This window comes from Nicotiana tomentosiformis, chromosome 7 (assembly GCF_000390325.3).
Source record: "Nicotiana tomentosiformis chromosome 7, ASM39032v3, whole genome shotgun sequence".
NCBI lineage: Eukaryota > Viridiplantae > Streptophyta > Magnoliopsida > Solanales > Solanaceae > Nicotiana > Nicotiana tomentosiformis.
The window spans coordinates 117,120,713-117,141,296 of record NC_090818.1 but is presented as its reverse complement, the minus strand read 5'-3'; the positions used below and the strand labels follow the sequence as shown (position 1 = coordinate 117,141,296).

Below are 20,584 nucleotides of genomic sequence, written 5' to 3'. Positions count from 1 at the left end.
TAATATACTTCCGTATATAACATATATCAAACCGATATAAATAACTTTGTTCTCATAAGCAATAGTTTAGCTATTAAGTGGGGACACTCAATAAATCACTTTGCTAAACCAACTGTGATGTAAACCAACTTATCAAGATGAACTGTCTTGAATAGATAATCTAGAATATGCTCTAAATTAAATTATTGAGCAAGTTATCTGGCAAACACCATGTTGCGCGTTAATAATAATCGCACATGTAACCATCTCATAGATGCAACTTATGTGGTATACATAGCAGGGGAATGGGCCCATATTCACCTTTGATATTTCCAGCATTCATGGGATTCAATCCCAATTTTAGTTCGTCTATTAATTAATGAGAACAAGCAACATAAGAGAATTCGTAAATAACTTTCTAGTTCTTAAATATTTACCCATGTGAATTCTCTTTTATTTTTGCACATCATACTTAAATTGATATGGCTAAACTAGTTATGCCAACTGAATAAATTATCAATATTGATAAACTTTAAGTTTACACCATGACGTATGCAATTATCAATAAACTCTAAGTTTATTATGATATGGGTTTTTATATCAATAAACTTCTACTTTATTATGGCATTTTTTTTATTTGTGTAGTATAAATTGGAAAATAAAGCGGGTAGCTTTTCACATACATATTACCCCGCTACAAGTTGAAGTAATAGAAGATATTAAATATTTTCTATATTTATAGTCTCAATGTAACCAACCGCTTTCGCGAATGCTTTAGAAACTCAATAAGTTTCTTTGAGACTTACTATGATACAATACATTATTGATAATCAATTTTATTTCTCCAAAATAATATAATTAGCTCTTCCAGAGCTCTCAATTAATTTGTACTACCACATATTCATCAATATCCATATGGTGAATATCTCTTTCAAGGAGAAAGCTATACCATTATGGTCATGGTCAAAATCATTATAGGCAAGATATGTTGCTTCCATTACTTTTGTCTTGTAATAATCACATTGTCATAATACTTTGACATAATCACAATAGGTACGCGATCAGTGATCATTCATGTCATAATAATAAAATTATTCTTAAATGGGATATATTAGGTTAATGAACCAAAATTAATAACAACGGGGAATATTTATGATAATTTATCGGTCTGAGACGAACTAACATTGATGCATACAAAATGACATGACCCCAAACAGAAGTGGGTAACCTCGTTTTTATGAGTAACGGTCTTGCTATCAATTGCAAACGTTTAATCAAAGACTCTGCAAGGCCATTTTGAGTGTGAACATGAGCTACAAGATGTTTCAATTTTATCCCAATTGATAAGCAATAATCATCAAATGCTTGGGATGAAAACTCAACAGCATTATCGAGTCTAATAGTGTAACGACCCGTCCGATCATTTTGAGTATTACAGCCCCGTTCCCCCATTTACTGCTCATTTTGTACTTTACAAATGTTATGTGACTTGTCGGGGTAGTTGGTTCAGGTCCGGTGAGGTTTCAGAATGGATTGAGACATTTAGTCTCAAAGATAAAAACCTAAGTTAAAAAGGTTGGCCGAATGTTGACTTATGTGTAAACGACTCCAAAATAGGGTTTTGATGATTCCAATAGATTTGTATGTTGATTTTGGACTTAGGCATGTGTCCGCATAATTATTTGAAAGTCTGTAGTTAAATTAGGTTTGAAATGGCGAAAATGGAAAATTAAAAGTTTGGAAGTTTGACTGGGAGTTGAATTTATTGATATCAGGGTTGGAATACGATTCAGAAAATTGAAATAGGTCTGTTATGCCATTTATGACTTGTGTGCAAAATTTGAGGTCAATCGGACTTGATTTGATAGGTTTCGGCATCGAATGTAGAAGTAGGAATTCGTTAGTTTTTATTAGGCTTGAATTGGATACGATTCATGGTTTTTAGCATTGTTTGATGTAATTTGAGACCTCGACTAAGTTCGTATGATATTTTAGAACTTGTTGGTGTATTTGGTTGTGGTCTCGGGGGCCGGTGAGTTTCGTATGGTTAACGGATCAAAATCGGACTTAGAACAAAGCTAGAAATTTTCTGCCTTTGGGTGCAATCGCACCTGCAGAACTATTCTCGCATGTGCACTGCCGCAGGTGCGGCTGGCAAGGCTTAGAAGCGGATTTGGGGCTGGCCTGGGGTTGGATCGCGGGTGCGTGAAGACTTCCGAATCTGCGAGCCCGCAGGTGCGAGCCAGGCTCCGCAGATGCGGAGGGAAGGAAGGGTAGCTACTGCCGCAGAAGCGGCTTTGCGACCACAAAAGCGAGGCCGCAGAAGCGGACCTCGTGTTCGCAGAAGCGAAGGAAGTCGAAAAAGCGAGGGAGGGCTTCGCATCTGCGAGACCGCAGATGCGGCCAATTTTATCGCAGATGCGAAAACACTGGTCTGGTTACAAAAACAGAGGGGTCCGAGATTTTCTCATTCTTGGACATTTCAAACACGGTTTGGAGCAATTTTTCAGAGAGAATTCACAGGGACACTTGAGGTAAGTCACTTGTGATCATTGTTAGTCAATAATATTAAATTATCATTGAGTATTTCGACTAGATTATGTATTTTTGAGGTGCAATTCGAGGATTTGGGCCTAGGAATTTCAAAATAAGAATTTAAGATTTGGAGGTCGAGATGATGTCGGTATTTGGTAAATTTGGTATGGTTGGACTCGTGTTTGAATGGGCGTTCATATTTTATAGCTTTTGTCGGGTTCCGAGATATGGGCCCCACTGTTAATTTTTGGGTGAATTTTCGGAGTTAATTGGGAAGATTTAGTTTTTTCATATGGAATTGATTCCTATAATTTTTGTTGACTGTATCAAATTATTGTTACTAGATTCGGGGCGTTTGGAGACTGATTCGCGAGGCAAGGGCTTGCTAGCGGAGTGATTCGAGTTGCTTGAGGTAAGTGTCGTATTTAAATTCGGTTGAGGCACTAGTTGCCTGAATTGTTATGATAGCCACGTGCTTTTGGGTGCGCACATATGTGGGGATGGTCCCATGTGCGGGCACCGGGGTTGTGTATTTATGTTTGGATTGTGCTTGGGCTTCTATAAGCCCAGAAATGACTGTTAAGCTTCGAGCTTCGATATCAAACACGTGATAACAATTTATGTTATTTAAGTAAACCATGATGTGTTTACTCAGAGGTTTAAATCCCAGAACAAACACGATAAATATTTTTCATTGATGAAATTCCCGGATTAGTTACGATAGTACATTTTGCATAGGTCTACACTTTGGCATGTTATTTATATTAGTCTGGGGAGAAGAGAACCTTATTTCATTCATTATATACATGTACCATTGCTTTATTTCTATTGTATGATATTGTGGCACGTGAATTGTACGTGCAGATCCATATATTGATACTTTGGCACGTGAGTTGTCCGTGTGGATCCATATATTGATACTTTGGCACGTGAATTGTCTTTGTCGCACGTGAGTTGTCCATACAGATTCTATTATTAGTACGTGAGTTATCCGTGCAATACGCGAGTTGTCTGTGCACTGTGTGAAACTTGTATTTCCTTGATCATTATCTGATTTACTTTCTTTCTTTCTTTCCCTCACATGTTATAATATTGTTGAGCAGGATACACTTGTATTGATTTAACTAGTGAATACAATGAATTAAGCTTCTCTTACCTTGCCCTGTTTAATTGTGATACTTATTGAGTTGGTTGTACTCACACTACACCATGCACCTCGTGTGCAGATCCAGGTACTTTCGGATACAGCGGTTGCTAGATTTGGAGATTTATCAGTTGGGGACTATTGAGATAGTTGTTTGGCGTCCGCAGACCTTTACTCTTTTCCCTTTCAGTTATTTGTGTTGTTCTACATTTTCAGACAATATTTTTATCAGTTAGACTGTGTTGTTATTTAGATGCTCATGTACTTAGTGACACTGGGTTTTGGGAGTGTATTGTATAAAGCCAGTATATTATATCCAAAAATTGTGGGATTTTACTCTTAAATTTATTTATTGTGTTTTCAAACTTAAGGAATTTATGGTTTATTGAGGTTGTAGGCTTGCCTGGTATTAAGATAGGCGCCATCACGATAGGTGAGATTTTGGATCGTGACAAGTTGGTATCAGTGCCTAGGTTACATAGGTCTCACGAGTCATGAGTAGGTTTAGTAGAGTCTTGCGGATCGGTACGGTACCGAACCCTTAGGAAAATTTCACTTTCTTGTATTCTATCGTGCGAATTTGTTGATTCCAGAAATTAAAAATCTGTTATTATATTCTCTCATAGATGGTGAGGATATGTACTATCGGATCGGACGGTCAGCCTCCAGTTAGCACTACGAGAGGCCGGAGCCATAGTAGAGGTCGAGGTGCAGCTCGCACAGCAGTTAGAGCAACACCTGTAGAACCACCAGTTGCTCCAGCTCAAGAGTAGACTCCAGATGTAGTTGAGCCGGCGGGACCAGCTCAGACACCAGCTATGCCTATTGTGATTCCAGGCCTTTAGTAGGCTTTAGCCCAGATATTGACTGTTTGCACTGGCCTTGCTCAGGTAGTTTCAGCTCAGGCCGTACCAGCCACTTCTCAGGCCGGGGGAGGTGGGGAGAGGTTACTCATACCCATGTCGCTCGTACTCCAGAGCAGGTAGTTCAGGGACTTCAGATACGGGGGGCACTACCAGTCCAGTCGGTTGCAGCTGCTCAGGCCTAGGTAGGTCCTATTATGAATGAAGAGGAGCAGAAGAGACTAGACAGGTTTGGGAGACACCGTCCTCCATCATTCAGTGGAACTGAGTCAGAGGATGCCCAGGATTTCTTGGACAGATGCCAACTGATTCTTCGTACAACAGGTATTTTGGAGACCAGTGGGGTCTCATTTACTACGTTTTAGCTGACCGGGGCAGACTTTAGATGGTGGGAGACTTATGAGAGGAGCAGACCAGTTGGTGCAGCACCACTATTATGGCATGAGTTCTCCGTATTATTCCTGGAGAAGTTTGTGCCACAGACCCGCAGAGAGGAACTGCATAGGTAGTTCGAGCATTTACGTCAGGAGGACCTGTCCGTGACCCAGTATGAGATGCGGTTTTCAGAATTGGCTCGTCATGCAGTTTTGTTAGTTCCCACTGAGAAGGATAAGATCAGGAGGTTCATTAATGGCCTTAACCAGCAGTTTCGTTTTGTTATGACTCTGGGAAATGTAGCATGTGCTAAATTCGACGAGGTGGTTAACAGTGCTAGATGGCTAAAGATGGTCCGTATTCAGGAGCGCAAGGAGAGGGAGGCCAAAATGTCTCGTGGTCCGGGTAATTTCAGTGGTGTCCCTTCTGGTGGACAACGCTATTACAGTAGGGGTCGTCCTTATAGGCCCGCTTTGATGGTTGGTTCATCCCAGCATGATGCATCAGACAGTCACGGTTCTTACAGTGCTCGCTCAAGACAGTCCTCATTCAGTGCACTACCAGCGCAGAGTTCTTAACATGCCTCGTCTGCTTAGGTTTCTACAGATAGTGCCTCGGGTTATCAGGAGCAGAAGTTCCGTCAGAATAGTGGCTGTTTCGAGTGCGGGGACTTGGGTCATATCAAGAGAGATTACCCTATATTGTTGAGTGGGACTCCACAGCAGAGTTTTCGGCCGATGGTACCTGCACCGGCAGTTCCACCACCCAGCCAGCCAGCTCGGGTAGGGGCTCAGGCAGCTAGGGGTCACCCAAGAGGGGGAGGCCGATCGAGTGGCGGTCAGGCCCGATTCTATGCTATTCTTGCCAGGCCAGATGTCGTTGCTTCCGATGCAGTGATCACAGGTATTGTCTCAGTGTGCCACAGGGAAGCTTCTATATTATTTGACCCTGGTTTCACATATTTGTATGTATCATCATATTTTGTTCATTATCTGGATATGCCCCGTGAGTCCTTAGTCTCATTTGTTCATGTATCCACGCCGGTGTGTGACACTATTGTTGTCGACCGTGTATATCAGTCACGTGTAGTGACTATTAGGGGACTGGAGACTAGAGTTGATCTCTTATTGCTTAGTATGGTTGATTTCAATGTAATCTTGGGTATGGATTGGTTGTCTCCATGTCATGCAATCCTGGACTGTCAAGACTTTGAGAGATGTTGATGCAAACACTCCTACTATTGATTCTGTACCGATAGTGCAAGATTTTCTGGATGTATTTCCTACAGACCTGTCGGGTATGCCACCCGATAGGGATATTGACTTTGGTATTAACTTGGTGCCGGGCACTCAGCCTATTTCTATGCCTCTGTATCGTATGGCACCAGCTGAGTTGAAGGAATTGAAAGAGCAACTTCAGGAACTTTTTGATAAGGGGTTTATTAGGCCTAGTGTGTCGCCTTGGGGTGCACCAGTTCTATTTGTGAAAAAGAAAGATGGTACTATGCGGATGTGCATTGACTACAGGCAGTTTAACAAAGATACAATCAATAACAAGTATCCTTTGCCACGTATTGATGATTTATTTGACCAGCTTCAGGGAGCGAGGGTGTTCTGTAAGATTGATTTGAGGTCTGGTATCACTAGCTGAAGATTCTGGATTCGAATATTTTAAATACGGCATTCAGGACCCGCTATGGTCAATATGAATTTCTCGTGATGTCTTTTGGGCTGACCAACTCCCTAACAGTGTCCATGCACTTGATGAACAGTATATTCCAGCCATATCTTGATTCATTTGTCGTAGTATTTATTGATGATATCCTGGTGTACTCACGTAGCCAGGAGGAGTATGCACAATACTTGGGTATTGTAACAAAGGTTGAGGGAGAAGAAACTTTATGCCAAGTTCTCCAAGTGTGAGTTTTGGCTTAGTTCGGTGGCGTTCTTAGGGCACGTGGTGTTTAGTGAGGGGATTCAAGTAGATCCGAAGAAGATAGAGGCGATTCAGAGTTGGCTCAGGCCATCTTCATCTACTGAGATTTGGAGTTTTCTCGGCTTGGCCGGATATTATCGTCGCTTTGTGGAGGGCTTCTCGTCTATTACATCGCCCTTGACCAAATTGACCCAGAAGGGTGCTCCATTCAGGTGGTCGGATGAGTGTGAAGAGAGCTTCCAGAAGCTCAAGATTGTCTTGACCACAACTCCAGTTCTAGTTTTGCCTTCAGCTTCAGGCTCTTATACAGTGTATTGTGATGCTTCTCAAATCGGGATTGGGTGTATCTTAATGCAAGAGGGTAGAGTGATCGCTTATGCTTTGCGCCAGTTGAAACCACATAAAAAGAACTACACTGTTCATGACTTAGAGTTGGCAACCATCATTCATGCATTAAAGATTTGGAGGCACTATCTTTATGGTGTGTCTTGTGAGGTATTTACAGATCATCGGAGTCTCCAGCACTTGTTCAAACAAAACGATCTAAATTTGAGACATCGAAGATGGTTGGAGCTGCTAAAGGACTATGATATTACTATTATGTATCATCCCAGGACGACCAATGTGGTGGCCGATGCTTGAGTAGAAATGCGGTGAGTATGGGTAGCCTTACATTCATTCCTGTTGGTGAGAGGCCTCTTGCAGTTGATGCTCAAGACTTGGCTAACGAGTTCGTAAGATTAGATATTTCTGAGCCCAGTCAGGTTCTAGCTTGTGTGGTTTCTCGGGGTTCCTTATATGACCACATCAGAGAGCGCCAGTATGATGATCCCCATTTGCTTGTCCTGAAGGACACAATCCAGCACGGCGATGCCAAAGTGTTTACTATTGGAGATGATGGGATGTTGAGGATGCAGGGTCGGATTTGTGTGCCAAATTTAGATGGGTTGCGTTAGTTAATTCTTGAGGAAGCCTATAGTTTGCGGTATTCCATTTATCTGGGTGCCGCTAAGATGTACCATGACCTGAGGCAGCACTATTGGTAGAGAAAGATGAAGAAAGATATAGTGGGGTTTGTAGCTCAATGTTTAAATTGTTAAGAGGTGCAGTACGAGCATCAGAGACCGGGAGGATTGCTTCAAAGACTTGAAATTCCGGAGTGAAAATGGGAGCGTATTACCATGGACTTCGTAGTTGGAATCCCACGGACTTCGAGAAAGTTTGATGCTATTTGGGTGATTGTGGATCGGTTGACCAAGTCCGCACATTTTATTCCAGTTGGGACTACTTACTCTTCGGAGCGATTGGCTGAGATTTATATCCATGAGATTGTTCACCTACACCGGGTGCCAGTGTCCATCATTTCAGATCGGGGCACGCAGCTTACATCACAGTTTTGGAGAGCAGTGCAACGAGAATTAGGCACACATATTTAGTTGAGTACAACAATTCACCCTCAGACAAACGGACAGTCCGAGCGCACTATTCAGATTTTGGAAGATATACTACGTGCTTGTGTTATAGATTTCAGGGGTCCTTGGGATCAGTTTCTGCCGCTTGTAGAGTTTGCCTATAACAATAGCTATCAATCGAGCATTCGGATGGCTCCGTATAAGGCTTTATATGGGACACGGTGTCGGTCTCCGGTGGGTTGGTTTGAGACGGGTGAGGCTAGGCTATTGGGTACTGATTTAGTTCAGGATACTTTGGAAAAGGTGAAATTGATTCAGGATTGACTTCGCACTGAACAGTCTAGATAGAAGAGTTATGCCGACCGGAAGGTTTACGATGTTTCTTACATGGTAGGAGAGAAGGTACTACTCCGAGTTTCGCCTATGAAGCGTGTTAAGAAGTTCGGGAAGAAGAGCAAGTTGAGTCCTAGGTATATTAGGCCTTTTGAAATACTTAAGAAGATTGGAGAGGTTGATTATGAACTTGCATTGCCGCCTAGTCTATCGGGTGTTCATCCAGTGTTTCATGTATCCATGCTTCGAAAGAATGTCGGAGATCTGTCTCATGTTTTGGATTTCAGTACGGTCCAGTGGAATGGTAATTTGACTAATGATGTGGAGCCGGTAGCCATTTTGGACCAGCAAGTTCGAAAGTTGAGATCAAAGAATATAGATTCGGTGAAAGTGTAGTGGAGAGGCTAGCCAGTCGGCGAAGCTACCTGGGAGATTGAGCGGTAGATGCAGAGCAAATATCCACACCTATTTGAGACTCAAGGTATGATTCTAAACCCGTTCGAGGACGAAAGTTTGTTTAAGAAGGGGAGAATGTAACGACCCGACCGGTCGTTTTGAGTATTACAATCTCGTTCTACCATTTACTGCTCATTTTATGTTTTATAGATGTTATGTGACTTGTCAGGGTAGTTGGTTCAGGTCCGATGATGTTTTAGAATGAATTGAGATGCTTAGTCTCAAGGATGAAAACCTAAGTTGAAAAGGTTGACCGGATGTGGACTTATGTATAAACGACTCTGGAATAGAGTTTTGATGATTCCAATAGCTCCGTGTGATGATTTTGGACTTAGGAGTGTGTCCGGATAATTATTTGGAAGTCCGTAGTTAAATTAGACTTGAAATGGCGAAAATAAGAAATTGAAAGTTTAGAAGTTTAACCGGGAGTTGACTTTATTGATATCGGGGTCAGAATCAGATTTTGGAAATTGGAATAGGTCTATTATGTTATTTATGACTTGTGTGCAAAATTCCAGGTCAATCGGACTTGATTTGATAGGTTTCGGCATCAAATATAGAAGTTGGAATTCGTTAATTTTCATTAGGCTTGAATTGGGGTGCGATTCGTGATTTTAGCGTTGTTTGATGTAATTTGAGGCCTCAACTAAGTTCGTATGATGTTTTAGGACTTGTTTGTGTATTTGGTTGTGGTCTCGGGGGCCTCGGGTGAGTTTCAGATGGTTAACGGATCGAAATCGGACTTAGAACAAAGATGGAAATTTTCTGCCTTCTGGTGCAATCGCACCTACGGAACTATTCTTGCAGGTGCGCTGCCGTAGGTACGGCTGGCAAGACGCAGAAGAGGATTTAGGGTTGACCTGGGGTTGGGTCGCAGGTGCGTGAAGACTTCCGCATCTGCGAGCCCACAGGTGCGAGCCAGGCTCCGCAGATGCGGAGGGAAGGAATGGTAGCCAATGCCGCAGAAGTGGCTGTGTTACCGCAAAAGTGAGGCCACAGAAGCGGACCTCGTGTCCGCAAAAGCGAAGGAAGCCGCAGAAGCGAGGGAGGGCTTCGCATCTGCGAGACCGCAGATGCGACCAATTTTATCGCAGATGCGAAAACACTGGTCTTTTTACAAAAACAGAGGGGTTCGAGATTTTTCTCATTCTTGGACATTTCAAACATGGTTTGGGCAATTTTTCAGAGAGAATTCACGGGAAAACTTGAGGTAAGTTACTTGTGATCATTGTTAGTCAATAATATTGAATTATCATTGAGTATTTCGACTAGATTACGTGTTTTTGAGGTGCAAATCGAGGATTTGGAATTAGGGATTTCAAAATAAGAATTTAAGATTTGGAGGTCGAGATGATGTCGTAATTTGGTAAATTTGATATGGTTGGACTCGTGGTTGAATGGACGTTTATATTTTATAGCTTTTATCGGGTTTCAAGATGTGGGTCCCACGATTGATTTTTGGGTGAATTTTCGGAGTTAATTTGGAAGATTTAGTATTTTCATATGGAATTTATTCCTATAATTTGTGTTGACTGTATCGAATTATCGTGACTATATTCGAGGCGTTCGGAGGCCGATTCACAAGGCAAGGGCTTGCTAGCGGAGTGATTCGAGTTGCTTGAGGTAAGTATCGTATTTAAACTCGGTTGCACTAATTGCCTGAATTGTTGTGATAGGCATGTGCTTTTGGGTGCGCACATGTGTGGGGATGGTCCCATGTGCGAGCAACGGGGTTGTGTATTTATGTTTGGATTGTGCTCGAGCTCCTATAAGACCAAAAATTACTTCTAAGCTTCGAGCTTCGATATCTAAATGTGGTAACAATTTATGTGATTTAAGTAAACCATGATGTGTTTACTTAGAGTTTTTAATCCCGGAACAAACACGATAAATGTTTTTCATTGATAAAATTCCCGGATTAGTTACAATAGTGCATTTTGCACGGGCCTACACTTTAGCATGTTATTTATATCAGTCCGGGAGAAGAGAACCTTATTTCATTCATTATATACATGTACCATTGCTTTATTGCTATTGTATGATACTGTGACACGTGAGCTGTCCGTGCGGATCTATATATTGATACTTTGGCATGTGAATTATCCGTGCAGCACGTGAATTATCCGAGCGGATCCATATATTGATACTTTGGCATGTGAATTGTCTGTGCAACACGTGAGTTGTCCGAGTGGATCCATATATTGATACTTTGACACGTGAGTTGTTCGTGTCGCACGTGAGTTATCCGTGCAGACTCTATTGTTAGCACGTGAGTTGTCCGTGCAGCACGTGAGTTATCCGTGTAATGTGTGAAACTTGTGTTTCCTTGATTATTATCTGATTTACTTGCTTTCTTTTCCCTATATGCCATAATACTGTTGAGCAGGATACAGTTGTACTGATTTAACTAGTGAAAATAACGAATTAAGCTTCTCTTACCTTGCCCTATTTATTTGCGATACTTATTGAGTTGGTTGTACTCACACTATGCCCTACACCTCGTGTGCAGATCCAGGTACTTCCGGATATGGCGGTTGCTAAATTTGGAGATTTATCAGTTGGGGACTATCGAGATAGCTGCTTGGCATCCGCAAACCTTGACTCTCTTCCCTTTCAGTTATTTGTGTTGTTCTATATTTTCAGACAATATTTTTATCATTCAGACTGTGTTGTTATTTAGATGCTCATGTACTCATTGACACCGAATTTTTAGAGTGTATTGTATAAAGCCAGTATATTGTATCCAAATATTGTGGGATTTTACTCTTAAATTTATTTATTGTGCTTTCAAACTTAAGGAATTTGTGGTTTATGGAGGTTGTCGGCTTGCCTAGTATTAAGATAGGCGCTATCACGACAAGTGAGATTTTGGGTCGTGACAAATAGAATTAATTGGATTATCGGGAAATTGTGCCCGTAATCGGATTATTTGTGCCATTAATTTTGCAAATGTCAGGTTGTGAGATGACAATAGGCACACATGAGACCATCTAGAAGATGCATCTATTAAGACCATAAAGTATTTAAACGACCCACTAGGTGGGTGAATAGGTCCACAAATAATTCCTTATATACGTTCAAAAAACGCAGGGGACTCAATCCCAACCTTTGTTGGTGATCGTCTAATAATTAACTTGCCTTGATAACAAGAAGTGAAAGAAAATTCATTATTGAAAAGAATCTTTAAATTCTTTAATGGATGCCCATTTGAGTTTTCTACAATCTGTCTCATCATAATTTATCCAGGATGTCCCAATCGATTATGCCAAAGCGCAAAAATATTGAAATCAGTAACCTTTTGGTTTACGATAGAATGTGCCTCAATTGTACTAATTCTTGTCCAATACAAGCCGCGAGATAAAGATGGAAACTTCTCAATAACCCTCTTCTGGCCAGAGACATTTTTGGTAACGATGAGATATTCAAGATTATTCTCATCTATTGTCTCAATATGATATCCATTTCGGCGGATATCTTTAAAACTCAACAAGTTCCTCCTGAACTTGGAGGAGAATATTGCATTATCTATGATAAATATTGTTCTCCTAGGCAGAACTATAGTAGCTTTTCCACAGCCTTCAATTAAATATTACTGTCAAAAATTATAGTAACATCTGCCTTACACATATTTAAATGAGAGAAATATTTTCTCTTTAAATATTGTGTGTGTCATACATAAATCAATTAAACAAATATTTTTACAATTGAACTTTGATTCAAGTTTGCTTTGTGAGATATCCATATTTGCTTAATCTTCTGAAGGAGCTTTTTGAAATAATATCACTTCTTGTGTCATATTTAGGTCAGTGAACTTTGGCGAGATCAAGACTGTCTACTACTGTAAATATTTAATTTAATATTTCATAATTGACCAACAGAAAATTACTGCATAAGCATAGCTGATAATCATTTTATAAATATGAAGCTAGACTAGTGTCATACTTTTTGTTAATTATATTTCACACCCTAAATATATATTAACCTATTTAGAGTATCATTCCATTACTTTTGCGAAAAACATGAATGCGAATAAACACAAGAGTGAACTTAAAATAAGAAACAAAGTGATTATCTACTATACTTGAAACAATTGAAAATATATCCAGAATAATTTTCAAAGAGAAGGGCTAATAAGTTTAGCACTCCCATATAATCAATGCAATCTGTGTATACCAAAGTTATAATGTAGAGGATATTGATACAAGAAAATCAACTTTTATAGTTGAACTACTATTTGTCTTATTAAGTTTCTGTAACTTATTATTCCTTAATACTCATGTTAGTACAAATGTAAAATATATCTCTATATATATATATATATATATATATATATATATATATATATATAAAGCTGGGAATTGGCCAGCTGATGTTGCATCCTTATTTGGGCAGCTTTCCTATTTATCTTTTTCCTGGTTTTTTTGATTTTTCTCCAATCTATTCTATCAATTTAGCTTATATTAAAAAGCCAAAAAGTGTATATTAATTCTCTAATCTCTAAACGTTATGTTCATCCCCCTTCCCTTTACTTAGCATATTGTCTTGGGCACTTTACGGTGTGCTATAGGATCTGAAAGTTCAATTCAAGTCCACCCATGAGGTCTGCTGTATTTTTAGTTTTTCCCCTTTGCGTAGTCATAATTTGTACTGTTATATTCCTTTTTTCGGTCATTTGTAATGTTATACTCATGTGTTAGAATGAATATTCTATATTGATTGAACTTATTTGTATGTTTCATCTTCGAAGCATATTCAAATGGACCCATTTCCTTACTGGAAAAAGTATGCCTACGTTTTTGTTGAAAAGTTTATACCTTTGAGTCTCATAACTGCTTCTTACTCAATGTTTGCTAGATTTTAATAATTCGTGCTATCTCATCTGCATTGTGGGAATAGAACAATCAGTGGTACCTACCTTAAAGCTGAATGCTTTTCTTTAAGGTAATTACATTCACTCTCTAAGTTCATAAACTTTTTTCTATTCCAATTTGTTTTAATTTCTTTATACGTGCAAAGTTCATAATCTCTTTTTGACACGATATCATTTTGGAAGCTGCTTGTGAAATTCAATGATTTGAAAATAAAGGCAAAACCTAGCTCCTTAATAAAAAATGATAGCATTTGCTGTGGAGTTGAAAACAAATTGTAGAAGGGGACGTTTAATTTCTTTCGTTTTGTTTAGATGGATTAATGTTATACTATAATTACTATTTGTTATTGATAATGAAATTTAAACTTTTGCTGAGAGAGGGGTTGAAGATTTCATTTTTAAATAGGAGAATGAGAGGTCTTATGGTGTGAAAATAATAATATTGGTTTGGAAGAAATCTTGAACTTTGTTATGTTGCTAAGTTAATTTCAACTTGAGAAACCAAAAGAAGTTAAATATGTATTAGCTTTACCCAGTTGTTTTACTTATTTAGGCTCTCTAATCTTTTGTTTAGCAAAGAAAAATAATATGTAAATATTTCTGTAATTTACGATGGAGGTTGAAGGATAGTCGATCATATTTCTGCGGTAATGAAGAAAATAAATAAATTACTTGTGTGCAAGGAAATTTTTTTTTTTTTTTTTATGTCTAATCTTTTATTCTTATTGTTGTCTTTTAGGGATATTATTGTTGTCTGTTGGACTGCGCGATCTTCATTGTTACCCGATAATCATCAACCAAACATAATTCACTATACGGATATCGTTAAAGAGACCAAATGGTAAAACGAAATTGAAAAAGAAGGAAGTGGCTAACAGCACGAAGAAGACGTACATCAAATTAATATAAGGATTCTAAGAAAATTTGTTAAGTTTAATGATCAAAAAAGAAAAATTATTAAATGTTGGTGCTTTTCATGTTGCTAACGATTTGTTCTCTCAAGTAGATCACCTTGTAGAAAATGTTTTTAAAAAAATGATTTGTTCTCTAATTAAACTAATTCTTTTCGTATTCCCTTATTAAATGGGATAATTAATGCGTAATAATTAGCATATCCTGTAATGGAGTATATTTTTATGTACTATTTTTAAATCTTTTTTATAGTTTATGTTGAGACTTGAGATTTATTATCTTTTGGTTAGTTACCTTTATTATTAGGAAGTTGAAGAAAGAAAAAGAGATTCGGCATATTTAAAAAAAAAATGAACGGGTAAAGAAGTAAGAAAGGGGGGAAAGGAAAAAAAAGGAAATAGTTAAAGATAAAAGGGTTTAAAAAGGAAAAGAAATGAAAATAAAAGACAAAAATTAGGTATTTATATGCACGTAATAAACGTACAAAGAACTAACCATGTCTTAAATTTGTTAAACATATGCACGGAAAAAGTTTTTCTTGAAATTGTTTTCCTTCTTTACTTTCTTCTAAGAAAAATAGAAGTATTGTTTTACTAATATAGATTATACAACAATCAAGTAATTTTGGAAGATTAAAAACTCTAAGTGATGGAAAATTGTAGAAAATATATAAAGCTGAAAATATATAAAGCTAAGTGTGAATAATATAATTGGTTACAATTTGAAATATTTGAATTTAAAAATAAAAGAAATTTTAAAAAATTTGGCATTCCTAAAATCTAATAATCTGCGCGAAGCGCGGGTTGATTCACTAGTTCCTTTAATAGTGGAAATAAAGAAGCCACTAATGTATTTTTGGTTTTGCCCATAACCAAAATAAGCAAACATAAAGAATCCGGTTGTAAAGCACCCCAAAGATACGTATATTATATATATAACAAATTCTTTTGTAACTACGCCAGTATATAGATAGCTCTAAAGAAAGCCTACTAACTTCTGCTATACTCTCAGTAGTGCCAATTGGATCCATTTAGATTCATAGACTTTCTTTCATCAACTTTTCTTAAGTAGGACATATTTCTAGACGGGTGGAACTCAGTTGATTAGAGTTCGTGCTGATAACAACGTGTTGTCACGATCCGAAACTCTCACTTTCGAATCGTGATGGTACCTAATATTTCACTTGCTAGGCAAGCTAATGTTAGAATAATATTATCTATTTTTAAAATAATTTTTAAATTTATTAATAATCAAAGAACAAATGCGAAAGTAAAGTCTGAAATGTAATGAATAATCCATAAAAGTAACGGTGTCTAAATACCACCTCACAATTGGTGTTACAAGTGCACGAGCTTCTAGAATAATACAAATAAAGATCTGAATAAAATAAAGCTGTCTGGAAATAAACACACAGCTAAAGTAAAATAGACGGGGACTTCAGAACTGCAAACGCCATGCAGTTATACCTCTAGTCTCCTACGAGTAGCTGAAATCCGAGCAAGTCTATGGTACGCCGTTGGGACCAACTCTGAAATCTACACAAGAAGTGCAGAGTATAGTATCAGTACAACCGACCCCATGTACTGGTAAGTGTTGAGCCTAACCTCGACGAAGTAGTGACGAGGCTAAGGCGGGTCACTTACATTACCTGTACGCAATATTAGTAACAACAACAATAATAATAGAAATAAATTAGGTAATTCATTTATAATAATTGAAACCAACTCAGCAGTCATAACCAATTATCATTTCCATAAATTCTGTTGCAGCGTGCAACCCGCTCTCACAATATATTCACATTCAATTCTGTTGCAGCATGCAACCCGCTCTCACAATATATTCACATTCAGTTCTGTTGCCGCGTGCAACTCGCTCCTCCAATATATTTATTTTAATCAAGTCTGTTGCGGCGTGCAACCCGATCCTCCAATATATATATATATATATATATATATATATATATATATATATATATATATATATATATATATGTGTGTGTGTGTGTGTGTGTGTGTGTGTGTGTGTGTGTGTGTGTTCAAAATAAGTCTGTTGTGGCGTGCAACTCGATCCTCCAATATGGACTTTTAATAAGTCTGTTGCGGCGTGCAACCCGATCCTCCAATATGGACTTTTTATAAGTCTGTTGCGGCGTGCAACCCGATCCTCCAATATATTCATTATAATTAATTCTGTTGCGGCGTGCAACCCGCTCCTCCAACGTATTCATTTACCAATTCTTATAGAAGAAATTTCCCCAATAAATATAATAATTAATATAAAATTATAAGACAACAAGCATACAATAATTATGATTTAATTATGAAACAAAAAAAGGCAAATAACAAATTATTATAGAAATTAGAGAGAAAATATGCAGTTTAATATTTAATATGCTAAATGTCAAATAACAATTAAGGCACATAATTCAAATAGCATGTAACAATTAATGCTGGAATTCAAAAATTAATATTTGACAAAGAATAAGAGAGAAACAATTATTATAATAATTAATTCATGATTTAAAATAATTTATGATTTTTCAAGTAAGTAGGCAAACAATTAATTTGACGGCGTATAGACACTCGTCACCTCGCCTATACGTCGTTCACATGCAATTCACATAACAAATAATTTGAGGGTTCTATTCCCTCAAGTCGAGGTTAACCACGACACTTACCTCGCTTTACAAATTCTAATCAATTACTCAACCACAACTTTTCCTTTTAAATTTGTCTTCGAAAGCTTCAAATCTATTCACAAATAATTCAATATACTCAATACGAATCATAGGAATTAATTCCATATGAATTTACTAATTTTTCGGATAAAATCTAAAATTTATTAAAATATTTGACAGTGGGACCCACGTCTCAAATCTCGAAAAAAACTTACGAAATCCAAACACCAATTCCGAGACGAGTCCAACCATATAAAAATTATCCAATTCCGATGTCAAAGGGACCTTCAAATCTTAAATTTTAGTTTTTGGAAGATTTTATAAAAATCTGATTTTTCTTCCATGAATTCACGGATTCATGATATAAATGAGTATGAAATCATGAAATATAATCAATATAGGATAAGGAACACTTACCCCAATGTTTTTCCGTGAAAATCGCCTTACCCGAGCTCAAAAATGGAAAAGCGTTGAAAATGGGTCGAAACCCCATTTCCAGAACTTAAGTTCTGTTTCTGGGATTTTTACCCTTCGCGAACGCGGGCAGTGCCTCGCGTTCGCGAAGCACAAATTCCTACTGCCCAATTTTACTCTTCGCAAATACGAGGGCTACTTCGCGAACGCGAAGCTTGCCTGGCTTGGCCTTCGCGAACGCGAAGGCAATTGTCCTGGCCAGCCCCTTTCCCTTCGCGAACGCGAGGCTTCGATCGCGAACGCGAAGCTTCTCACCTCAAGCCTTCGCGAATGAATTCTCTCTGCCACGAACGCAAAGCACAAAATATGCCAGCCCCAATTTGCTCTTCGCGAACGCGAGATTCCCCTCGCGAACACGAAGAAGGAAACCAGAAGCAGGTTTCTTCAGTTTTCTCAAGTCCAAAAATGATCCGTTAACCACTCGAAAATAACTCGAGCCCTTTGGGCTCCAAACCAAACATGCACCAATATCCTAAAACATCATACGAACTTGCTCGCGCGATCAAATCGTCAAAATAACACCAAGAATTACGAATCAGACACCAATTCAAAAGAAAATTTCAAGAAAACCTTAAATCTTATATTTTTACAAACGGACGTCCGAATCACGTCAAATCAACTCCAATTCTCACCAAATTTGACAAACAAGTCATAAATATTATAGTGGACCTATACCGGACTCCGAAACCAAAATACGAATCCGAGGTCAATAAATCCAACATCAGTAATTTCTTAGAAATCATTAAGCTTTCAAACTTTTAATTTTTCATCAAAATTCCATATCTCAGGTTAGGGACCTTGGAATTCGATTCCGGGCATACGCCCAAGTCCCAAATCATGATACGGACCTATTGGAATTGTCAAAATACTGATCCGGTTCCGTTTGCTCAAAATATTGACCAAAATTAACTTAGTTGAGTTTTAAAGCTCTATTTCACATTTTTAATCTATTTTTCACATAAAAACTTTCCGAAAATTTGTACGGACTGTGCACGTAAATCGAGAAATGATAAATGGTGCTTTTCAAGGTCTTAGAATATAAAATTACTTATTAAATTTAAAGATGACATTTTGGGTCATCACATTCTCCACCTCTAAAATAAACGTTCGTCCTCGAACGGAGTTAGAAAAAAGTACCTGAGCTGGTGAATAAGTGTGGATATTTACTCCGTATGTCCGACTCGGAATCCCAGGTAGATGCCTCTACCGGTTGACCTCTCCATTGCACCTGAACTGAAGGATAACTCTTAGACCTCAACTGTCGGACCTGCTGGGCTAGAATAGCCATCGGCTCCTCCTCGTAAGTCAAATCTTTGTCCAATTGGACTGAGCTGAAATCTAATACATGAGACGGATCACCATGATATTTCCGGAGCATAGACACATGGAACACCGGATGAACCGCTGATAAACTAGGTGGTAATGCAAGCCTGTAGGCTACTTCACCCACCCTTTCAAGAATTTCAAAGGGTCCGATATACCTAGGGCTCAACTTGCCCTTCTTTCCGAACCTCATTACACCTTTCATAGGTGAAACCCGGAGCAATATTCTTTCTCCAACCATGAATGCAATATCACGAACTTTTCGGTCGGCATAACTCTTTTGCCCAAACTGAGCTGTGCGAAGTCGATCCTGAATAATCTTGACCTTATCCAAGGCATCTTATACCAAATTGGTACCCAACAACCGAGCCTCTCTCGGTTCAAACCAACCAACTGGCGATCGGCATCGCCTTCCGTATAATGCCTTATATGGAGCCATCTGAATGCTCGATTGGTAGCTATTATTATAAGCAAACTCCGCAAGTGGAAAGAAATGATCCCAAGAACCTCCAAAGTCTATAACACAAGTGCGGAGCATATCTTCCAATATCTGAATAGTGTGCTCTGATTGTCCGTCTGTCTGTGGATGAAATGTTGTACTCAACTCCACCCGCATGCCTAACTCACGTTGTACAACCCTCCAGAAATGTGAGGTAAACTGCGTACCTCGATCTGAAATAATAGACACGGGCACACCGTGAAGGCGGACAATCTCACGAATGTAAATTTCAGCTAACCTCTCTGAAGAATAGGTAACTGCCACTGGAATGAAATGTGCTGACTTGGTCAACCTGTCCACAATGACCCAAACTGCGTCAAATTTTCTCTGAGTCTGTGGGAGCCCAACAACAAAATCCATAGTGATACGCTCCCACTTCCACTAAGGAATTTCTAACTTCTGAAGCAAACCACCAGGTCTATGATGCTCGTACTTAACTTGCTGATAACTCAGACACCTAGATACATATGCAACTATATCCTTTTTCATTCTCCTCCACCAATAATGTTGCCGCAAATCTTGATATATTTTGGCAGTACCTGGATGAATTGAATACCTGGAACTGTGTGCCTCTTTAAGAATTAATTCACGAATCCCATCCACATTAGGCATACAAATACGACCCTGCATTCGTAGAACCCCATCTTCCCCTACAGCAACCTGTTTGCCATTACCGTGCCGTACCATGTCCTTAAGGATAAGTAAATGAGGATCATCATACTGCCTCTCTCTGATGCGATCATATAAAGAAGACCGAGCAACTATGCAAGCTAGAACCCGGCTAGGTTCTGAAATAT

At 38.6% G+C, this 20,584-nt stretch overlaps 1 protein-coding gene across 1 annotated transcript; it reads left to right on the top strand.

The window, feature by feature from the left end:
- The first annotated feature begins 8,630 nt into the window (after positions 1–8,630).
- On the top strand, positions 8,631–9,237 carry LOC138896256 (uncharacterized). The gene is made up of 2 exons (XM_070181052.1): positions 8,631–8,960; positions 9,202–9,237. The coding sequence occupies exons 1-2, from the start codon at positions 8,631–8,633 to the stop codon at positions 9,235–9,237; spliced, it is 366 nt and encodes a 121-aa protein (XP_070037153.1).
- The last annotated feature ends 11,347 nt before the right edge of the window (positions 9,238–20,584 follow it).

Bases quoted from the DNA above. Each gene is read 5' to 3' on its own strand.
- LOC138896256 (XM_070181052.1), top strand. From the start codon at position 8,631: ATGGTAGGAGAGAAGGTACTACTCCGAGTTTCGCCTATGAAGCGTGTT. The intron at 8,961-9,201 runs GTGAAAGTGTAG...GTGACTTGTCAG, and splicing joins GATCAAAGAATATAGATTCG to GGTAGTTGGTTCAGGTCCGA.